Here is a 23,972-nt window from a genome sequence, read left to right as displayed (position 1 = left end):
CCCTCATCAACAAAACGGTGCAGAAAGTCCTTCAAGACCCATCCATCTAATCCTAATCACACCGGTGTGGCTCAGATAGGGTTAGTATGTATATCTTGTCAAGCTTTCCAGCAGTCCTCCCATAGCTCTAGAGCAGCGGTTCTCAACCTGTGGGTCGCGACCCCGTTGGGGGTCGAATGACGATTTGCCAGGGGTCGCCTAAGACCATCGGAAATATGGGTTTTTTTGTCTAGTCTAACGTGTAAAACTTGTCAACAAAATTTTTCCATTGGTAGTTACTATTTTTTACTATAATTGTCATTCGAGGATAGATGTTGCAGACAACTGAATCAGAATGATTTCAAACATTTTAATTGTCGCAGCATAAATATTTTTAACAGTTTAAATTACTGTCCATCAAACGGCGTGGCATAACGCAACGTTACGCCATTGCGGGATCAAAGATATTATTTCTATGGTGAAGATTTACGCACGTCGTGACATAATTGAAAAGCACTGCCGTTTCTAATTAGCCATCGTTTTATAGTCCATGTTATTGAAGGTAATATTTTCATTATGGAACAACCCATGAAAATGGATCTCGAACAAAAGAACGTTAAGAAAAGAAAATATGACGACGATTTTTTACGGTATGGTTTTACTTCAATAGTTAAAGCAGGAATTGAGAAACCCCAATGCGTTATTTATAAAGGAAGTTCTATCAGCCGAATCTATGAAGCTGAACAAACTGAAACGTCATTTTGATAGCAAGCATCCGAGCTTTGCCATGCTTTTCAAATTTTCACATAAGTATGCAACATGAATATGGTGAATACGCAATGCAAGTCATAAAGATAAAATGTAATTTATTTGTAATTTAATTATAAGCAGAAATATATACAGTACAGTTACTTAGGCCTATGAACGAAAATAATTTTATGGTTGGGGTCGCCACATAGTGGGGAATTGTATTAAAAGGGTCGCAGAACTATAAAGGTTGAGAACCGCTGCTCTAGAGTCACATCCTGCTCTTTTGACTCAGGACAATAGGACACACTTTCATCCCAATCTCTCAGCTCTCCATCTCACAGCTTGATTGTTGAGCACGCAGTGATAGCAGAACTACAATTGCCATTGGAAATTGAAGATATATTTGTTTTGCCTAAGAAACCTTCATCCAGAAAAAGCTATGCCTTCGAAGTTAGATTCTCCATCTGTTGCCAACAACATATTTCTGATCCTTTTTCATGTGAGCCTCCACAACTATTGCAGTACTTGCTTCACCTCTCTAACTCAGGCCTTGCTACTTTCTCTGTGAGTTTATCTGAGTGCTATCTCACATACCATGCCTTCTTGGACAACAAACCAAGCTCCATTCGTATCTTGTTTTATGAAGGGGCTCTTGCACATCATACCCCCGATACAGAAACCACCCTTTTGGTGGGATATTGATGCGGTCCTCTCAATTGATGAAACCTCCTTTGGCGCCATTAGTCTGCTTCCTTGAACACAGTAACTTAGTATTGACTGCAGAAAAAGTCCAAATGATACATCCAGTCTGCCGAACAAATTTCTTATGGTAGTAGCTGCCACTTTGTGCAGGTAACCCCCATGTTTCGGTTGAGTGGATTACCTGCACCAAGTGACAAGTAACCCCTTTAAGTGCTGCTCCATGCAGGTTACTCCCAAGCCTTATTTATTAACAAAGCAACACTTTTACTGGGAGAGGAGCCTTTTTGAAAATTCAGCCAATGCTGCTTGACGAGCTCTGCTTTAAACTCTGCTGTAGAAGCAGTCTTGTACTTTTTCTTTTATGTCTGCGTGTCAGTACCTCAGACCGTAAAAGTTGGGGCCCAAGTTGGTTGTCCTCTGTATCCAATTTCCCTTCTCCCTCTACACCCTTAAAGCAGAGAGCAGTTTTCAAAAGCATCAAGGCTTATTGGTTAAGGGTAGTAATCCCCATGCATATTGTTAAGGGTTCTAACCGCCAACGAGCAGGTTACCCCCATTCACCCTTTTCTTAATTTCTGTCCTTCAGCCTTTAGGGATCCACAGTGTTTATCCCATGCCCCTTTGAATTATATGACTATTTTTGTGTTCTCCTCCAGAAGGGCATTCCTGACAACACCACCCTTTCCATGAAGAAATATTTACTGACATCGGTTCTGAGTCATCCCCCCTGGAGTTTCATTTCGTGACCCCCAGTTCTACTGTTTCCTTTCCAACAAAAAAGGTTTGAAGTATGTACATTATTAAAACCTTTCAGGTATCGGGTCTGTATCATATCTCCTCTCTTCCAGGGTGTACATCATCCAGGGTCTCCTCATAAGTCTTCCGATACAGACCCCATACCATTTTTGTCACTCTTCGTTGGACCACCTCCATCCGGTCTCTATCTTTTTTGAGATACAGGCTCCAGTACTCAATACAGTACTCCAGGTGAGGCCTCTTCAAGGACCTGTACAAGAGCATCACCACGACCTTTTTCTTACTGGTTATTCCTCTCTATGCAGCCCAGCATTCTTGGAAGACACGTTTCCTCATTGCATCACCTTAGCAAGAAGAGTTGTGGCGCCATGTCCTTATCCACTACATTTCAAGTCTACGGTTTTATCCCAACAGATTAGTTCTTCAAACTCGCCCAAAATTTCTGCCAAAAGTAGTATTGACTTTCCTTATTAATCCATTGTTTACCTACTTTTTTCCCAAAGCCCCATGCAAATGAAGACGAGAAAGTTCTTCCTTTTCTGGACTGCAAATGGGACCCTAGCATATTATAAGAGATGTATTCAACTTCATCAATAAATCAACCAGTTGTTTGTCTCCTTTGACTCTTTAACCATTTGGGGATACCAGTAGCTAAACAAACTTTATCCAACTGGTTAGCTGAGTGCATTAATCACTGCTAAAACTCAGCAGGATTGCAACTCACAGATTAAAGCTCATCTGGTATGCACCATGGCTGCTTCTGTCACTTATCTGTGAGAAGTACCAATCAAAACCTATGCAAAGCTTCAACTTGGTCTTCAATCCACATACTTAAATCCCATTACTGCCTTGATATCCTTTTGAGAACAGGTAGCAACTTTGGACAAACAGTTTTGCACAATCTATTCTTGCTGTAGTTCACTCTCCATGGTGGAGTCTGGATTGCTTATTAAGTATTGCTCCACTGCAACCTTTAATTTGGGGCTGTCCATGGAAAAAGTAATTTTGCTTACCGAAAAGGTGTTTTCTGAAGATAGCAGAATGAAGAAGTCATTGAATACCTGCCCACCTCCTTGGAGAGTCAGCTAGATAGGTAGATTCAGCTCTGATACTGACTGAGGAGGTTTGAGGCAGTGCTCATGTGGGAACTCCGCATCTAATGGCTAGCTCAGGGGTGCTCAAACTGGTCCTTGAGGGTCCCTCCCTAGCCTCCCAGGTTTTTAGGATATCTCAAATGAATATGCATGAGATTTATTGGCATGAAGCACTTCCTAAATGGGGGAGGGTCTCAAGGATCTTTTCGAGCACACCTGGGCTAACTCATCCTGCTAGCTACAGAAAACATTCATGGTAAGCAAACTTGCTTTAATGATAGTTTGCAAGACCTACTATTAGTAACCTGTAATTTCATTTTTCATCTGGGTCAGGTGATTTGCTACTGTTTAGTTTGTCAATTTGTCCTATTACATCTTCAGATGGAAAGAAGGTGAAATGTGTTGCAATTCTTCTGAATTATCATCTTTTAAATATCACTTCTTGCATGAGTACCCTGCCATACAGCTTCCTCAGTATAGAATTTGTTTAATCTCTGCTATGGCCTTGTCCTGCCTTGGTGCCCTTTTACATCTTGAACATCTAATGATCCAACTGATTCCCTCAAAGGCTTTTTATTTCGAATGCACTTGAAAAAGTTTGAGTTTTCGCTTCCACAGCAAATTCTTTTCAAATTCTGCCTTTCCTAGTGTGTAGCTAGATGGACTCAGGGCCAGTGGGTTATGCTCCCCTGCCAGCAGATGGAGATGGAGTCAGATTTCAAAGCCGACGTCACACTTGATACACCCCTGCAGTGACCTCAGCTCTTCAGTATTCTCCGTCTCCAGCAGATGGTGGATGTACCTCTCCCTATGGGAATTGCTGTAATTTTTGGAAGGAGAAATTCTACGTTTAAATTGGAAAAAAAAATTGAGGCCCTCTCTCCTGCGGTGATACCTAAAGATCCCTCCCCCAGATGAGAATTCCTAAAGCGATTTCCAAGATCCCTCAGAGGTGTACCTTGGTCCGATAGCCAATTCCCGGCGTGGACTTTGCTGCTTAAGCAGCTGAAGGGCAGCGGGTCCAGGAATCCGAGCGTGGCAGTGATGGCCAAAACCCTCTTCCCCTGCAGCCGGAGACTCTCTGTACTTAGCCAGTAACTGCTGATACTAGGTAAGTTTAAAAAAAAAAAAATTTACTTCCTGTTTCAGAGACATTTGGAGGGGTTTTGGTAAGACTTCCTCCGGTCTCCTTGCTCGGCGCGCCGTACTGACATCCTTCCTGATCCCATTGGGGTAAGGGGAAGTGGGCTTCCGAATGGGTTGAGCGGCCCCCGGTGGCTAGGCCCTGCTTTAGGCTTGAGTGGCACACTGCGTGGTAGGCCGTGGCAGCGCCATCTTGTGCACATCTTTGTGCGTGCAGTGCTTGTCATATTAGGGCTACACAGTCTAACCTGGATTCCAACTTAGGTCAGCACTGTGAGGAAGCCCAGGGAGAGTTGGCCTTCCTGGACTTTGCTAAGCTCATTCAGAGGATGGGTCAGCCACAGCCTTAACCAGAAGTACCCCAGATCTGAGTACCCCCGTGACTGGCTTGTTCATGGGAGAGGGAAATTCAGCAGCACCTACCCCAGTACCTCCTAGGCTAGGCATGGACCTGGCTGTCTTCTCTTGGGTGGAATTTTTCCAGGACCTTCAAGCCTTCGTACGGGCGCAGTCTGCTACCTCATTTGCCCCTGTCCGAATGGAACCTCAGCCGGTAAGCCCTCCCTCTCCCAGTCCTGTTGGCAGATGCCTCACCAAGAGTATCCCTGGCAGGACCCGAGCGGCACGGATGAAGTGGAGGATACATATTCCTTGGAAGATGGGCAAATTTCCCCTGGTTTAGAACCATATCATACTATGTTTGTTTTTCCATAGAGATGAATTGCAGCCATGGTTTCCCAGACTCTGAATGTGCTGGGAGCTCCTGGGGTGGACTTTATTATGGAACCAAAGAAGAATCCCATTCTGAATTTCCCACGGAAAGCATCTTGCTAGTTTCCAGTACTGGAAGCCATCCAGGAGTTGATTGACCTGGAATGGGATGTCCCAGAAGCAAGTTTTAAAGGGGGACGAGCGTTTTAAGCTCCAACAGAAGAAAATAGGGTAATGCATAAGCGCTGGCAAGTTAAATGTAAGACATTGATAAGACAGGCTAAGAGAGAATTTGAAAAGAAGTTGGCCGTAGAGGTAAAAACTCACAGTAAAAACTTTAAAAAATATATCCGAAGCAGAAAGCCAATGAGGGAGTCAGTTGGACTGTTAGATGATTGAGGGGTTAAAGGGGCAATTAGAGAAGATAAGGCCATTGTGGAAAGATTAAATGATTTTCTTGCTTCAGTGTTTACTGAAGAGGATGTTGGGGAGATACCTGTATTGTAGAAGGCTTTCATGGGTAATGATTCAGATGGTCTGAACCAAATCACAGTGAACCTAGAACGTGTGGTAGGCCTGATTGACAAACTGAAGAGTAATAAATCACCTGGACCGGAAGGTATACACCCCAGGGTTCTGAAGGAACTCAAAAATTAAATTTCAGACCTATTAGTAAAAATTTGTAATCTATCATTAAAATCATCCATTGTACCAGAAGACTGGAGGGTGGTTAATGTAACCCCAATATTTAAAAAGGGCTCCAGGGGCAATCTTGGAAACTACAGACCGGTTAGCCTTACTTCAGTGCCAGGAAAAATAGTGGAAAGTGTTCCAAATATCAAAATCACAGAACATATAGAAAGACATTGTTTAATGGAACAAAGTCAGCATGGCTTTACCCAAGGCAAGTCTTGCCTCACAAATCTGCTTCACTTTTTTGAAGGTGTTAATAAACATGTAGATAAAGGTGAACCGGTAGATGTAGTATATTTGGATTTTCAGAAGGCGTTTGACAAAGTTCCTCATGAAAGGCTTCTAGTAAAAGTCATGGGATAGGTGGCAATGTCCTTTCGTGGATTACAAACTGGCTAAAAGACAGGAAACAGAGTAGGATTAAATGGACAATTTTTTCAGTGGAAGGTAGTGGGCAATGGAATCCCTCAGGGATCTGTATTGGGACCTGTACTTTTCAATATATTTATAAATGATCTGGAAAGAAATAAGACGAGTAAGGTAATCAAATTTGCAGATGATACAAAATTGTTCAGAGTAGTTAAATCACAAGCAGATTGTGATAAATCTCTGAGACTGGAAAATTGGGCATCCAAATGGCAGATGAAATTTAATGTGGATAAGTGCAAGGTGATGCATATAGGGAAACATAACCCATGCTATAGTTACACAATGTCAGGTTCCATATTGGGAGCTACCACCCAAGAAAGAGATCTAGGCATCATAGTGGATAACACATTGAAATCGTCGGTTCAGTGTGCTGCAGCAGTCAAAAAAGCAAATAGAATGTTGGGAATTATTAGGAAGGGAATGGTGAATAAAACGGAAAATTTCATAATGCCTCTGTATTGCTCCATGGTGAGACCCTACCTTGAATACTGTGTACAGTTCTGATCGCCGCATCTCAAAGAAGATATAGTTATGATGGAGAAGGTATAGAGAAGGGTGACCAAAATGATAAAGGGAATTGAACAGCTCCCCTATGAGGAAAGACTAAAGAGGTTAGGACTTTTCAGCATGGAGAAGAGACGGCTGAGGGGGGATATGATAGAGGTATTTAAAATCATGAGAGGTCTAGAATGGGTTAATGTGAATCGGTTATTTACTCTTTCGGATAATAGAAAGACTAGGGGGCACTCCATGAAGTTAGCATGTGGCACATTTAAAACTAATCGGAGAAAGTTCTTTTTCACTCAATGCACAATTAAACTCTGGAATTTGTTGCCAAAAGATGTGGTTAGTGCAGTTAGTGTAGCTGTGTTTAAAAAAGGATTGGATAAGTTCTTGGAGGAGAAGTCCATTACCTGCTATTAATTAAGTTGACTTAGAAAATAGCCACTGCTATTACTAGCAACAGTAGCATGGATTAGACTTAGTTTTTGGGTACTTTCCAGGTTCTTATGGCCTGGTTTGGCCACTGTTGGAAACATGATGCTGGGCATGATGGACCCTTGGTCTGACCTAGTATGGCATGTTCTTATACCCATTGAATCCGGCAGTGAGAAAGCGTTTGCATTTCCCTAAAATGGATACGCTGGTCTGTGCCATCTCTAAGAGAACAACTATCCCAGTGGAGGGAGGAGCGGCCTTAAAGGATGCGCACGTAAGACTGATGGAGTCCGTCCTTAAACAGGCCTTTGATGCAGTAGCAATGACCTTACAGATTGCTTCTTGTTGTGCCCTGGTAGCTTGTTTGTGCCTACTCCTCTCTCAGGAGATGGATGATTCGGAGGTGAATTCCAGAGTGGTGACTAACAGGGTGACCTCCTTGCTTCAGGAACTCTATTGGGACGTCAACCTGGACAAAAGCATTCTCAAGCCCTTCCAGTTGGAATATCTGGGAGTCCGGTTTGACACCAAGCAGGGCAAGGTCTTCCTTCTGACCACGCGGCTTAGGAAGTTGATGTCCCAAATGCATCAGTTAATGAGCACGATACGCCCGCCGGTGTGGAGCTATATCCAAGTTCTCGGTTTGATGGCGCAACCCTGGAAGTAGTGCCATGGGCGAGGGCACACATGCAACCACTTCAATGCTCACTACTAGCACATTGGAACCAACCATCTCAAGACTATTTGATAAGCCTCCAGTTAATGATGGGAGTATGTTCTTGTCTCCAGTGGTGGCTACAGGAAGCTCATCTGAGCAGGGGTGTACCCTGTCCTCTCCGAACTGGCTGGTTCTCACAACAGACGTGAGCCTCTGGGGCTGGGGAGCTCACTGTCAGAAACTGACAACCCAGGGACGTAGGACCAAGGAAGAGGCCCTCTGGAACATCAACTGCTTAGAAACCCGGTCAGTCAGATTGGCGTGTCTATAATTCAGCCACAGACTCTAGGGTCAAGCGGTCCGTGTAATGTCGGACACCGCAACGACTGTAGCCTACATCAGCTGCCAGGGTGGATCCAAGAGCCAGCAAGTGTCATAGGAGTTAGATCTCCTTATGGAATGGGCGGAAATACATCTACGGATGATCTTAGCCTCCCACCTCGCAGTAAAAGACAACGTCAGAGTTGACTTCCTAAGCAGGGAGAGTCTGGATCTAGGAGAGTGGGTGTTGTCTGCCAAAGCCTTTCAGCTGATAGTAGATCTCTGAGGTCACCCATCCATCGAGCTGCTGGCCGCATCTCATATTCAAAGTTTCCCCAATTCTTCAGTCACAGAAGAGATCTGTGGTCCCTGGGGGTCGATGCTCTCGTTCAGACCTGGCTGGAAGAAGAGTTGCTATATGCCTTCCTTTGTGGCCCCTACTGGGCAGGGACATTTGCAGAATCGAGCACCACAGGGTATTAATCCTATTAGTAGCTCCAGATTGGCCCAGGTGTCCGTGGTTTGTGGACATGTGGCGACTCCTGGTGGAGAAACCCCCCCCCCCCCCCCCCCCCCCCCCCCATGCATCCCACCGCACAGGGACATGCTGCAGCAAAGACTGGTCCTTTACGAGTATCCAACTTGATTATGTTTTACGATCTGGCCCTCGAGAGGGCTCGCCTGATGAAATGAGGATATTCTGTGGCAATAATTGCCACCTTACTCCGCGAATGGAAGTTCTGTATGTTCCTAGACTATGTGCGGGTCTGGAGAGTATTTATTTGTGGCCTTGTGCGAGGAATGCGGTGTCCCCCTTCGGGCAGTCAAAATCCTTCTAATTCTGGATTTTTTGCAGGACTGCTTGAATAAAAGTTTGACCCTTAACTCCTCGAAGGTCCAGGTAGCAGCGCTCTCCTGTTTCAGGGGTGAGGTGAACCAGAACCTGCCTGTCGGCTCATCCAGACATGGCCCGTTTTCTGAAAGGGGTGAAGCACCTCTGGCCACTGCAATGGTGGCCGGTTCCCTTGTCGAATCTTAATTTAGTATTGGAATTTTTGGCAGGGCCCTCCTTTCAGCCGCTGTGAAGTCTTTCCTTGCATTTATTAACCTTGAAAACGGTGTTCTGGTGGATATATGCTCGGCACATCACATCTCTGAACTGTAGGCATTGTTGTGTCGGGAACCGTTCCTCCGGATGACTCCAGGAGCGTTACAGCTTGGTACCGTTCCATCCTTCTTGCCCAAGATAGTCTCGGAGTTTCATTTGAATCAGTTCATTTCGTTTCCATCCCTAGATAAGCACAAGGATGCAGAAGAATACTGCCGCCTTCATCATTTGAATGTCAGTAGACTTTTGGTGTGTTATCTGGAAGTTTCAGAACCAGTCCAAAGGACGGACTGCGTATTTGTCATGGTGGAAGGAAGCAGGGCGAACCAGCTTCGCGGGCTACCATAGCTTGCTGGATTAAGGAAGTGGTCACGGGAGCCTATGTTGGAGGCAGGAAGGCCATTACCTTTTCAGATTAAAGCTCATTCCACTAGGGCTCAGTGGTCTCATGGGCGGAAGCTAGACCGTTGTCTCCTGTTGATATCTGCCAAGTGGTGACGTGGTCCTCCTTGCACATCTTCTCCAGGTTCTATCGCCTGAACATAGAAGCCAAGAAGATGCAGCCTTTTTAAGGGCGGTGTTAACCGGACCACGGGCAGCCTCCCGCCTAGATCTGGAGTAGCTTTTGTACATCCCATTGGTCCTGAGTCCATCTGGCTACATGCTTGGAAATGGAGAAATTACTTACCTGATAATTTTGTTTTCCTTAGTGTGGACAGATGGACTCAGCATCCCGCCCACAGCTGCCCAAGAACGGTGCCAAGGATTCGCCCTTGGAGTGGATTTTGATTCCAAGAGATTATGGGTAAACTGTCATCTAGTCCCTAGTTCAGGGCATCTATAATCTTACTGGGGTTCAGTGTTTGTTTGGTTGAGTACAGTTACGGTTATCCATTTTTAATCATATTTTTAATCATTTTTCAATAGTATGTCCACAGTGGCTTTTGAAGAGAATACTGAAGGGCTGAGGTCACTGCAGGGGTGTATCTAGGGTGACATCAGCTTTGAAACCTGACTCTGTCTCCATCTGCTGGCAGGGGAGCATAACCCATTGGTCCTGAGTCCATCTGTCCTACACTAAAGAAAACAAAATTATCAGGTAAGTAATTTCTCCATTTGTTTTCTTTATTAGTGCTTTGCATCTTAACTTACCAGTGCTTATGCTGTTTCCTGTTTTCTTCATTCGGATCCCTTATCCATTGCCTCTCTCACTGCACCTTTTAACCATACTGGCAATTAATTGAACTTCCTTCCACTTTTTTTCAATGCGAGGAATACATCTGATTTGAGCTTCCAAGGTGGTATTTTTAAATAACGTCCATGCCTCCTGTAGACTTTTAATCTTTGCAGTTTCTCCTTTCATTTTTTTCCTAACCGTTTTCTCATTTTTTTATTATTGTCTCCCTATTGCTCCCTATTGTCTCCCTATTGCTATTGCAGTAAATTTCCTTAGTGTCCTCTCTCCAATTAAGTCCAATTTGATCATATTATAATCACTATTTCTCTTATCTATTTGATTTATATTCTGCCTTTCAGGTACTGTAGGTATTTCCTGTCCCCAGGGGGCTCACAATCTAAGTTTGTACCTGAGGCAATGGAGGTTAAAGTGACTTGCCCAAGTTGCAAAGGAGAAGCAGTGGGACTTTTATCCTGCTTTGCAGCCCACAGTTCTAACTACTAGGCTGCTACAACTTTCCACTATTGCCAAGTGCCCCCAACACTGTTACCTCTCATCAGATTAAGTGATCCAGTAAGGATTAGGTCTAAAATGGCTCCCCCTCTTGTCCATGAAGCAGTCATTTATTCCATCTAGAAACTTTACCTCCTTAGCATGTCCTGATGTGACATTCACCCAGTCAGTACTGGGGTAATTGAAATTGCCCATTATTACCGTGCTGCTAATTTTGTTAACTTCCTTAATTTCTGTTAGCATTTCGTCATCTGTCTGTTCATTCTGGCCAGGTGGATAGTAATATTTCCCCCACTGCTATTCTATTCCCTTTCTCACATGGAATTTCTATCCATAATGATTTTACAGTGCATTTTGATTCCTGCAGAACTTCTATTCTGTTTGACTCTGTGCCCTTTTAATATATAGAGCCACCACTCCACCAATTGGATCTATCCTATCATTGCGATATAATTTGTAACCTATCACAGTGACCCACTGGTTATCCTCCTCCTCCAAGGACAAGCCGGATGGTAGTCTTCACACATGGGTGACATCATCAGATGGAGCCTGACATGGAAAACTTCTGTCAAAGTTTCCAGAACTTTGACTTGGCATACTGAGCATGACCAGCATGCCTTATACTGTGCGTCCATGCATAGTCCCTCTTCAGTCTGTTTTTTTTGGTGGAGCTTTTGCAATGCGGTGTGAGTGAGCTCTTAATTTTTTCTTTAAAACTTTTTTCCCCAATTTTCTTGGGGTTTTCCTTAGATTCCATTGACGCCCGGTCCCTCTCTGTCCCTCCCGTAGCCTCCTTAGGTTTCTCGCTGTTTTCAGTTAAGTTTTCTTTCGTTTCGATCTCCCCCGTGGTGGCTGTGCCTCAGTGCCCACCAGTTATTGTTGCCTGCCACCATCGTTGTTTTGTGTCCCTCTTTTTTCGCTTTGATCATGGCCATTACCGATTTTCACAGATCCCCATGATATCTGTACTCTGCTTGGGGGCATCTCATGACATTCAGGATTGTCCCAAGGGCGCCCAAATGACCCCGAAGAGATGTCGTGCCCGACTCGAAAAGATGGAGAAACTCTTCGGATCGGAGAAGTCTGAGCCATCAACTTTGGCATCAGTGGCGTCGGCACCAATGGACCTTGGAAACACATCGATGGATATCACATCGATACAGGCAGGACCGTCAGTTCTGCTGGTGAATGGGGGCACCGGAAACCGACCACGCTCTGTCTCCTCCAGGTCGAGGAAGTCTAGTTCCTCATCTTCAACCTTGGCACCGGGGAAAGACCGGGCCAAGCACAGAGGGAAGCTGAGGAAGCATCGGCACCGGTCTCCTTTGCTGTGCATGGGGATGCACCCAGATGCCACTGAAGCAACTCCCGTGGCGAGGAGCGCCCATCCTTCATCTATGCCGGGAGGTCCACATCTGTTTCCACCGGTCCTTTTGCCAGTTGCTGATCCACCTCGGGATCCAAGGAAGATCTGGGCACCCCTCCTTCCTCCCAGTCAGTTTTGGCTTTGGAAGCTTTCAAGCAGGAGCTGGAGTGGTGCATTCAGCTGGCGATGGAGAGGACGCTGCAGGGCATCAGTCCTGTGGCACAGACGGCACAGACACAGCTCCTGTCCACTTTGGAACCGTTGCTGTAACGGCTCAATGTGCTCATCGGTGTGTTACTGGCCAGTTGGCGCCAGGTCCCAGGAAGCCATCGATGCCCGGCAAGGCACCGATGCTTCCCCTGACCGATGTGGTCATTCCCGGTTCCTCTGAGGAGGAAGCTCCGCCTAGGCTGGCAGATGCACTACGACCTGCTGCCATCCATCCAGCTTTGCCGGGCTTGCAATGGGTTTGCCGTTGACTGCGCCTGTGGATGAAGGCTGAGCAGCCAAGGCACCATCCTGTGTTGATTACAGTAAAGATGAGGGTCCCTGTGATCTCTGGGGTGATAATACTACAGAGCCCTCCTTTTAGGGCTTGGAAGATTTCCCCTCGAAACAGTCTCCTTCAGAAGAGCGAAGGAGGTCCCCACCGGAGGACTTATCCTTCCCAGGTTTTGTGTGGGTAATGGTGGAAGCCATTCTGTTTCAGTTGTTGACGGAGAAACATGCCAGACACAAGATTTTGGAGATCCTCCAGTTTGTCGAGCCTCCTAAGGAAATTGTGGCAGTCCCAATGCATGACCTCCTTAAAAAGCTGCTGTTGAGTATATGGGAACACCCCCTCACAGTGCCTCCCGTTAACAGGAAGGTGGACAGGCTTTACCTCATCCAGAAGGCTACTGGATTTGATAAGCGTCAGCTCCCCCATCAATTGGTCATTTAATTTGTCCTCAAGAGGACCAAGTACTCTCAGACCCATTCCTCTGTGCCACCAGGGAAGGACCACAGGGTATTAGACGCTCTTGGGAGGAAAGTATTCCAGGGGGCCATGGTTATTGCTCATATCGCCTCCTACCAGCTCTACATGAGCCAATACTCGCAGGACCTCCGGAGCCAGGTGCAGGAAATAGCCAAGCAGTTGCCTCAGCAGCAGTAACACCCTCTTGTTGCTGGTGCAGAAGGGCCTGGAGTGTGGAAAACATGAGGGACAACCTACGATGTTTTCAAAATGGCAGCGAGGACCTCTGCAGTAGGAATCGGTGCTCGCAGAATGGCATGGCTGTGGGCCTTGGATCTCCATCCAGAGGTTCAGGAATGGCTTGCTGACGTGCCGTGTACTGGGGAGAATCTCTTTGGAGATAGGGTGAGGGATGCGATGGCCCAGTTGTGGGATCACTATTAGACCCTACAACAGCTCTCCGCTGGCAATTTGGACCCATCCTCCTCATCCAGAAGATCGTCGAGGCAGGTGCAGAGGAAGTCTATCACCAGAGGAGGTACTATCCTCTGCCCCCACGCTCCCGTCAGCAGCATATGAGCTATCATGGCCGCCCCAGGCAGCAAAGAGCTCCCAAGCCCCAGCCAGCATCTCAGTCAACTCCCGGGACAGGGTTTTGACTGGATCAGAGAAAGCATAAGCCAATTGTCTGTACCTGAGGTACTGGATCGGTTGGGGGCAGACTGCGGTTCTTCACGCACCGGTGGCCCAGTATAACCTTGGACCAGTGGGTTCTTCCATCGTCCATCAAGGGTGCCAATTAATCCTATTGGGTGCCTGTTCCCATTTTGGGAGTCGGTAGTGCATCAGGAAGTACTGCTTGCAGAGTTGTCCGCCCTCTTAATGGCCAGGGCGGTTGAGCCTGTTCCACCAAGGCAGAGAGGGCGGGGATTCTACTCCAGGTATTTCCTGATTCCAAAGAGAACAGGAGGACTCTGTCCCATCCTAGACCTAAGGACCTTGAACAAGTTTCTAAATAAAAAAAAAAAGAAAAAATGGTTTCCCTGGGCACCTTGAGCCCCCTTCTGCAAAGTGGGAACTGACTGTGCTCTCTCGAACTAAAGGACGCGTACTCCCAGGTCACAGGAAGTATCTACGATATATAGTGGGGAAACAGTACTTCCAGTACAGAGTGTTGCCGTTTGGGCTAGCATCAGCCCCACATGTCTTCACAAAATGCCTGGCTGTGGTGGTGGCACACCTCTGCAGGCTGGATGTGCATGTCTTCCCCTATCTGGATGATTGGCTGGACAGGAGCACATCTCAGGCAGGGGCCATTCAGTCCTTGAGCTTGACCATCCGGGTGTTGGTGTCACTAGGGTTCATCGTCAACCCATCTCAGTATGTCACCTCAATTGAACTTTATAGGAGCCCTGCTGGACATGGATTAGGCAAAAGCCTTTCTGCCTCGTTCATGGGCCGCCACCCTGGTGTCCGTTGCAGCAGATATCCAGGGGAGCCAGCAGGTGTCAGCGCGGCACATGTTGAGGTTGTTGGGCCGCATGGCCACAATCATCCATGTCACTCCCTTAGCCTGTTTACACATGTGCAGAGCCCAATGGATACTGAGGTTGCAGTGGCGCCAGGCCACGCAGAGCCTCCAGGCTTGCATCTGAGTCACCCTGTCTGTCTGGGATTCTCTGTCCTGATGATGGAGGATCTCTTTCCGGAGTCTTCCTAACCATGGATGCATCCACCCTGGCCTAGGGGGCTCATTTAGAGGGGCTCTGCAACCTGGGCCTCTGGTCCGCTCAAGAAAGCTGTTGCCAGATCAACTTCCTGGAGCTCTTGGTGATCAGGTACAAGCTCTGGGTTTTCAGCGATCAGCTGTCTAACAAAGGTGTCCTGATCCAAACAGGTAGCGATGTGGTATGTCAACAAGCAAGGAGGTATGGGATTGTACCTCCTATGACATGAAGTAGTCTAGAATTTGTCATGGGCCCTGTCCCACAGGATGGTGCTCAGGGAAATGTATCTGGCAGGTACAAGGAACGTGGTGTCAGACAGATTGAGTTGTGCCTTCGGACCCCATGAATAGTCCCTGAACCAGGAGGTGGCAAATTGGATCTTCTGCCTCTGGGGGAGCCTAGGCATAGATCTATTTGTGGCCCCCTAGAACAGGATGATAACTTATTCTGCTCCCAGTATGGGTCGGATGGCAAACCAGCTTCGAGCCCCATTGCCTGGCATTGGGACAAGAGTCTTCTGTGCATGTATCTTCCAATTCCTTTGCTGGCAAAGACTTTCTTGAAGCTTCGTGAGGACAAAGGGACTATGATCCTCATAGCCCCTTACTGGCCGATACAGGACTGGTTTCCAGTCCTACAAGACTTATTCATCCAGAATCTGATCAGTCTGGGGTCTTCCCCAGATCTTATCATGCAGGATCAGGGAAGGTTGTGGCATCCCAACCTCCAGGCCCTGTCGCTCACAGCCTGGATGTTGAGAAGTTGATTCTGCATCCGCTTGATCTCTCGAAGAATGTGTCTCGGGTCCTAGTGGCTTCTAGAAAGCCTTACACTAGAAGTTCCTACAGAGTGAAGTAGAGGAGGTTTTCCATGTAGTATGAGCTGAAGGCCCTAGATCCATTCTTCTGCCCCCCCACAAAAGCTGCTTGATTACCTTCTACACCTATCAGAGGCTGGCTTGAAAACCAACTCTGTTAGGGTCCACCTGAGTGCAATTGGCACATACCACCATGTTGTAGATGGTACGCCCATCTCTGTACAGCCTGTAGTTGTACGTTTTATGTGGGGTCTGCTTCAGTTGAAGCTTCCCCTAAGGCCTTCCCGCTGTGTCTTGGGACACCCACGTGGTACTAGCTCAGCTGATAAAAGCTCCTTTTGAGCCACTGCGCACCTGTGACCTGAAGTATCTGACCTGGAAGGTCATATTTTTGGTGGCTGTCACTTCAGCGCACAGGGTCAGCGAGCTCCAGGACTTAGTGACTTATGCACATTATACTAAGTTTTATCATGAAAGGGTGGTCTTGCACACACACCCAAAATTCCTTAACCACTCTATTGTCCTGCCAACTTTCTTTCCTAGGCCCCATTCTCACCAAGGCAAATGAGCACTGCCCAGTTTGGACTGCAAGCGAGCCTTAGCCTTCTATTTGGAGTGGACAGAAGCCCATTGACAGTCCAACCAACTTTTTATTTCTTTTGATAAGAATAGGTTGGGAGTTGCCGTTTCTAGACAGACACCATCCAGTTGGCTAGCAGATTGCATCTCCTCCTGTTATGCATAGATGGGATTGTATATTGAGGGTCATGTCAAGACTCATTCTGCAGAGCCATGGCAGCATCTGCCCACTTGCAAGCAGTATCTGTGGAGGAGGTCTGCAAGGCTGCTTCACGGAGTTCTTTCCACACATTTGCATCTCACTATTGTCTGGATAGGGATGACCAACGTGACAGGTTCAGCCAGTTTGTCCTTCGGAATCTATTTGAGGTGTTGAACCCAACTTTCCCTGCCTAGGGTCCATTGTTTGGGTTCAGGTTGTCTCCCCCTCTGTTACCAACAGCACTGTTGTAGTGCCCGTTGGCACTTGGTTGGTGTCTGTTGGTGCCCTTTTTTGTTGGGGAGCTTCCTGTAGCTAGGGATTCACCCATGTGTGAGGACTACCATCCTGCTTGTCCTTGAAGAAAGCAGAGTTGCTTACCTGTAACAGGACAGCAGGATGTAGTCCTCGCGAAACCCGCCCACAGAGTTGGGTTTCTCCTATTTTTTGTTTAATTTTCATCATAATTCTGTTACGAGACTGAAGAGGGACACCGTGTGGACGTGTGGTATAGGGCATGCGGGGGCATGCTCGGTATGTCAAGTCAAAGTTCTGGAAACTTTGACAGAAGTTTCCTGTGCCGGGCTCCATATGATGATGTCACCCTTATTTGAGGACTAACATCCTGCTGTCCTTGGAGAACATCTGTTAACAGGTGAGCAACTCTGCTTTCCACCAGGACTCTGAGATGCCAATTATATCTAGACTTCTAGCATTTGTATCAAACACTTCAAAGTATGGTTTTGTTTATATTAACAATCTGCTTACAGTTGAGAGGGATAATTTGGAATCTTTCTGCTCCGTCTCTCGCTCCCTGGTATGCAGGTCTTTGTCTAAAACCCTCAAGAGTTGTAAATTCAGTTTTCAGGGTGGTGATTGTGGTGGCAGCGAGTGTGAAACTCTTCATGGTGTGGCAGAAATCCATGTAGCAGATACTTAACCAAAGCTTTTGGTTATCTTTACAATACATTCTATTGCTTTACAATGTATTTTCCTTGGCCATTGTATAGCTTTATCCAACTTTTACTAATTGCTTCTAATACTTTCCAAGAACTTTAGCCAGGAGAGCATTCAGGTTCAGCCAGGGGTGTGTCTTATGACCTTGCTCTGTTTGCTTTGGATGATTATCTGTCCAGGCTGGCTAATGAAACCTGGACAATATGTAAGTACTTGCTAATCAGACACTGAAATAAAAAGCCCAAGTATGGAGCATTTTAGTCCTGATAGCTTCTTGTTTCTCAGCAGATACTTTTTCTAACGGTGTTTAATATAGTTTGCTTATTAAGTTTCTAGTTTAGCAAACTGTATTAAGCGCAGCGTCTGTTGGGGTTCTGAGACATGTCAGTCCTGCCATCTTAAGATGCATATTTTGTATTTGGAAAGCAATTTGCTTTTTTTGTGTTTGATATTCTATTTATGAAAATGGAGGGAAAAAGTTTTATGCTGTCATATCACCTATCTAAATTGCAGCATGAGTGGCTTGGCAAATGTTGACATCAAGTGCGCTGTCTTCTTGCAACCAAATTTGCATTATGTAACCTTGTAATTCATTAGCCATTAATGCCACTCACTACAAACCTGTGGACATGCAGTATCTGCTAAAATAGAGATGGACTGCTTGTGCCTGATTGAGTTCTGTCCAAAGCATTTCATACTAGGACTACTGTTCCTATTATGTGACTTGAAATGTGGACTCACAGTAGGTTTTCCTATTCTAGGCAGATGTTTTAGACAGCAGAGCTTTTTGATTATGGTTTTCTTATTCTTGTGGTTGCAGTCTCAATGGTGTAATACATTAAAGGGGACTTTGACATTCTCCCCCGTTCCCAAGGGGCAGGTGCTTCTGTCACTCAGATCACCACCATTCCCTCAGTAAGATGAGGCGAGATGATCACCATCCTTACTTTGTTTTTCTAATATTCTCCCATGCTTTGAACACGTATTGATTGAAATAGCTTGTAATTAGATTTATTATTATTACTTTGCACCTGCTAGAGTGCATTTCCATCCGGCTGGCCATGGAGCTACAGCATTTAATTTAGTTTTGTATTGAAAGTTGAACAGAGTGTTCTGCCTTGCCGGGTGAATGGATTGGCTGAAGTACAGGGGATTGAGTTTCCTAGCAATGCATTTTGTTTTTATCAGCGGAACCACATTGCAGTACGTATGACGACAAAAATAAAAATGCATCTTTCTGGCTGGAGTGTTTGCTGCTAGATGAATTTTATTTATTTATTTATTTTTAAATATCTCTAGCCTCTAAACTTTAGTTTCTGATGGGCTGGGTGGTGGTAGTGGAAAAGTAAGCCATATTTGCATGTGACCCACTTTGATTTGTTCTTCATGCCCCTGCCTCACCTTTTTCTGGGATTATTCATGGTTTTACTTTTTATTTTTTTTTAATGACAGAGGGAAAGTGATCTGGGGTGGGTGGAGGGGCCATCAGAGCACGCTCTTCTGAGAGGGTTGTGTTGTCAGCATAAGTGACTGGCTGCAGATCATCCCTTCGTTTCCGCAGCAGGTGGTACAACCCCGGGAGTTGACTGGAGAGTGGCAGCCAATGGAGGGCAGCTCAGTGGGGATTACCTTAAGTAACCCTGTGAGATTACAGGCTTGCATGTGTGACGGGACACCTCTGCACTAAGCAGTTTAAGTGGCAGGATGACAGTGTTTCCTGGAATAAACACGCTGCTGGGTCAAGCTGCTTTTCTAAGGAGCTCCGTGATGCCGGTGCTGCCCCTGTGGCTGTCTTGTCCCTTTCAATCTTATCTTGGGTTAAAGCCTGACCACCACCCCTCCCCCTCTCACTTTGGCTAGTAGGAAGCTGCTTTTAACCAAACAGATGAATTTGCAGGTAGGCGTCTGGCTGAGGCTGTAACTGTGTTGTAACCGTGTTAAGGGTTACCAACAAGATAGCAGTTACTCTATCCTGTTGGTTTAAACCCTGCTAAAGCCCTTGTTACGTGGAAGAGGGGAGGAAGGGGCAGGACTGCAGTCTGGGCTTCTGCAACTTCCCCTGTAGTGTTTCTTAGGCCTGCTGCAATTTTCTTGTAATGCTTTGAGTTCCCAGGCTATGATAGCAAATGCTTGCAACTTTGAATAGTGACAACTGTCTGTGCTGTTAGTGCCAGATTGCTGCATTTTACCTGTTATAGGAATGGTGTGTCTTGTGCAGGTCTGTGCTGCATACGGGTAGTGTGGGACCCTTTCCTATTTGCTTGTAAGACAGATTACGATGTGAATTTCTAGTCCATTGATTGGCCCACTGGCCATGCTGTGTGCTCCCATGTGGAGGATTCCTCGATCAGTTCTTCTAGCCCACCTTTCTGCCCTAGGTGGGCTGGGGATGCTGCTGACAAAGTCCTGGATACTAGCAAGGGTGAGACCTGGTGACTAGATTTAGAGCCCATGATACAGGGTTGTGAAAGCTGCCCTGGTGCTTGGCTCCTGGCCTTAGGACCATTGCTGCAATGATCAAACTAGGAACCTTGGGAGGGAGAAATTATTTAAAATGTATTAAATCTGTGCCATAAAAAAATGAATGAATTGTAGAAATGCCATGTTTGCTGGGTTTTGGTTTTCAGGCTTCTCCTTTTGCTTATTTGAAGTCCTGTTTGCATGCAAGAGCATGCAGTAATGCAGCAATGAGCATGCACCCCTTCCTGTCTCTCACTATAGTGGGTGGAGAGGAGACTCAGACAGGGGCTTTTCCTCTCTTTACCATGTGATCTCGATTGGAGGAACCTCCATGGATTTTCAGTTTCCAATTCATTAGAACAGAAGTAGGATAAATAACCTGCTTACATATATTTTGGTTTGGTTTATGTTTTTTTTGTTTTTTTTTTTAACTATCTGAAATTATTTCTGTGGATGAAGTATTTTTTATTCTATTTAATTCTGATTATTGATATTATCTGTAATCCGTGTTGAATGACCATTTATTTCTTGCAATAGGCTTGACGAGAGAATAAATATACAGTTTCTAGACTTTTGATAGTCTGCCAAATTTGCGCATGTCCTACAAGTCTGTCTTTGCAGCTGGACCTACCAAAGACAGGCTGATAGCCGTTTACCTGTTTGGGTGGCAGGTGTGCTTTTTCTTAGTTAGGAGCATTATGCACAAGGTAGAGACCAGTGTAAAATGCTTACATGTGCTGCCTGCCTGGAGGTTGCAGAATTCCTTCTGTTGCATCCATGAATGCAACGGGAGGTGCTATAAGAAAGATATTCAGTAAGGGAGCTCTAAAGGTAGAAGTATTGAACCACTGGGCTTAGAGTCAGAACAAAGCATGGGAGGTTTCCTCCTGACACTGATCGTCCTCAGGGTCTGGTAGAGCTGGTGGAGCGGGGGGATGTTTTGGGTTTGTGCGCTCTATGGCTGCAATTCCTTTGGGATTTTAAGCGGATGCAGTATGAGCAGATGAAGATCTTTTGTTGAGGTCTGCCCGTGGCCATCTCATGCTTGCATTCAGAGGCCGGCTCTTCTCTTGGTGTCCACAATTGGTTGATCCTTTGAAATGTGATTGCTGCATCTATTTACTGAACTTGTGGGCTGGTTCTTCTCCGCAAAAGCAGAGGGTCTGTGGGCAAGCTTAGCAGCTGACCCGAGGAAGAAGATACTCCTGGGTTGGTTTTCTGCATACTGTGACAGAAATGAGAGGGTGCCCTGTGTAAGGACTTTTAGACTGTATTTGAATTAAAATCTGTCACATGAGCAGTGCTGGTTTGGGATAAAATAAATCAATAACTGTGAAAAGTATGCTCAGAGCCTTGTAAAATCGAGTTATAAAGATGAGGTTTCTGGGGATATAGTGGTGAAGCAGCTGTTTCAGAATGGCTCTCCTGCCACTCTTTGCAGTGGTCAGGACAAAGAGCCTAGATGCTGAGTTGAGCTTTGCAGGCCGGAGGGGAACCTACAGGAGCTTTGACAGGATGTTGAACGGTATTAATCCGATAGATTGGTAGGTGATGGCTGGATGCTAGTTCAGTATTAGACATTGCATGCACCACCAGCTCCAGGCTTTCTTGTGCCAGTGGGATGACAGAACATAATCTAATGTCCAGAATGAACACATTTCTGATGGGTGTCCATTGCTGGCGGGCTTTGTGGATAGGTGATTCTTTTAGTTGATAAATCCTGTGCATCTGAAGTCTGAGCCTTCTCTGCTGAGTTTGCTAACTGAACGCTATATTTTCCTTGTGTGCCTGAGGCAAAATTAATTTGAAAGCAGGTTTTCTGTAATAGAGCCTGGATCTCTGGAGGCCATTACACTTTTCTATCTTGGGCTCCTCTCCCCGAGTAAGCAGGATGAATTGGTTATTGGTAGAGCGGATTTATCAGACAAATAATCTGGCAAAGGTGGTAAAAATGCCCATGAGCCAGTTTGCTTGGACCAGAGCCTACCAAATACTGGCAGTCCTTGCTGCACTGCTCTGTGGTCTACTGACACTCAGTTCGGGACTCTGTAGTTCTCCAGGGGCTTTGCCTGCTCATGCCAACACCACGCAGTCTGTTATATGCTGACTATAGATGTTGATCAGTTTCAAGATCACTTTTCGGAATGTACTTTGTTTTTATAAATTAGTGGTTGCAGATCTAGTAATCCCAGTTACTTTACATTTATATGGATGTTTGCTTGACTGCTGCAGGTTATGTCCCATCCCCATCTCTTATGCCTAATGTCAATAAAACCACGTGAGCCTGATAAGTGTGGCTCAGATCCTTCCGTGCATGCTAACATGTTTGCAAAATAAAACTCTCTTTAGCAACAGATTGCACGACCTTCACAAGAAGAAAAGGAAATAGAAAAAGTCGAAGAGGAGAAATTGGAAAAAGCAGAGAAAAAAGAGGAAGAAAAACGAGATGAAGAAGAAAAGGATGATAAAGAGGAGTTCAAGTAAGTGGCCGACTGAGTGGGAAGAGGTGGTGAGCTTTGACCATAGTGTGATGGGGGAGGCTTGTGATAGCAGTGCACCAAGGAAATGACTTCTCACAGCTTTGCTCGTCTGGGTTTCAGATCTTCCTCACCCCCCCCCCCCCCCCAAGAATAGTGCCTGGCACTGCAGTACCCTAGAAAGAAAGCAGGTGTGAAAGTGATTTCTTTATCCATAAGTTTGTTTAATTTAGATAGTGCTCATGCTTTTTCATTGGTAGCTCAGGGTGAGTTACATTCAGGCTCACAGTCTAAGTTTATACCTGAGGCAATGAAGTTTTTTGAAGCGTCAGCTTGTAGCATTGTCTCATCCTCTGCTGCCTGCTCCTTGATCAAACTACCAGGTGCATTAAAGACGCTCATGACATTTTGTTCTTTGATCTCATTCCAGTGCTCAGGACATGTATTTTGACCAAATTTGCACAACTTTGTCATTTTGCTCCCACCATTCATTTGGGGAACTGTTTAAAATTTGCATTTTATGGGCAAAGCTCAAAGTGCCTGTTAATGACATTAAAAATATATAAAACTACTTTATAGGAGTCAAAGCTTTCACCTGTGGCTTTTTTAGAGTAATCTGTTGCACATAGTTACATGGAGAGCACTTTAATATTGGACAAGTTGATCAATTGCAAGTGGCAAAACCCCAGAGATTTTGCTGACTGAATTTTGAGCACTTGGAGTTTTTTTTTTTTTGGTAAGGTGGGATTTTAACTTGTGACTTTGCCTCTCTGGCCCTAAGCACCAGGATGTGTATTTCCTTCTTTTCTGGCATTCAGGGAGAACACAAGGGAGAGAGAGAAAATGGAAAGCACAGCAGAGGACTTGGAGGAGAGAGAGCAGGCTACACCTAGAGGCCGAAAGACCGCCAACAGCCAAGGCCGTCGCAAGGGCAGGATCACCAGGTCGATGGCTAGTGAAGCTGCAGCTGCTAACGCCGCTGCCACGGCTGCTGCTACTGTTACTACTGAGGAGCCGCCACTCCCGCTGCCACCCCCCCCTGAGCCCTGTAAGTAATGTGGGAGCAGGGGTGCCAGGGGCCCCAAACGGGGACACTCACTTTGTTGCTCTTCTCAGAGCTCGCGTTCTTTGCAAGAACCTCAAGGCCGTTAGAGACTGAGGGATGTGTGCATTTTTTTTTTCCTTTGTCTCCTTAAATTGAACTCGAACTCTCTACTTGATTGTAAGTCCTGAATTAATTAAAAAAAAAAAGGGGGAGGGGGCTGTGTGCCATGGGAGGGCATAATTAAAGTACAAAACCTGTCCTGGGAGAAGTCGGATGTTCATTTTTGCTATTTTGAGGGGTGATGTGTCGCACGTCTCGTAGCTCACAGCGGGGCAGCCCTGCTACCCAAAGAGATCCTCAGTAATTCACTCAGCACAACAAATGCCATTGCTTTGTCTTTTTTTTCCCCCCCAT

At 45.8% G+C, this 23,972-nt stretch overlaps 1 protein-coding gene across 18 annotated transcripts in view; it reads left to right on the top strand.

Annotated features, from left to right (window-relative positions):
• NCOR1 (nuclear receptor corepressor 1) overlaps positions 1-23,972 on the top strand; it is a 372,787-nt gene that overhangs the window by 107,722 nt on the left and 241,093 nt on the right. For 17 of the 18 annotated variants that reach the window (XM_029611288.1, XM_029611291.1, XM_029611302.1 and 14 more), the window contains 2 exons: positions 22,386-22,516; positions 23,332-23,561. In XM_029611288.1, the coding sequence (XP_029467148.1) occupies positions 22,386-22,516; positions 23,332-23,561 (361 nt within the window). Of the gene's footprint in view, positions 1-19,070; positions 19,474-22,385; positions 22,517-23,331; positions 23,562-23,972 lie in introns of those variants that run through there. The other variant, XM_029611300.1, reaches the window with a different exon arrangement.

This window comes from Rhinatrema bivittatum, chromosome 8 (genome assembly GCF_901001135.1).
Source record: "Rhinatrema bivittatum chromosome 8, aRhiBiv1.1, whole genome shotgun sequence".
Classification (NCBI taxonomy): Eukaryota; Metazoa; Chordata; class Amphibia; order Gymnophiona; family Rhinatrematidae; genus Rhinatrema; species Rhinatrema bivittatum.
The sequence above is the reverse complement of the archived record's forward strand: the minus strand, read 5'-3'. Positions and strand labels throughout refer to the sequence as shown.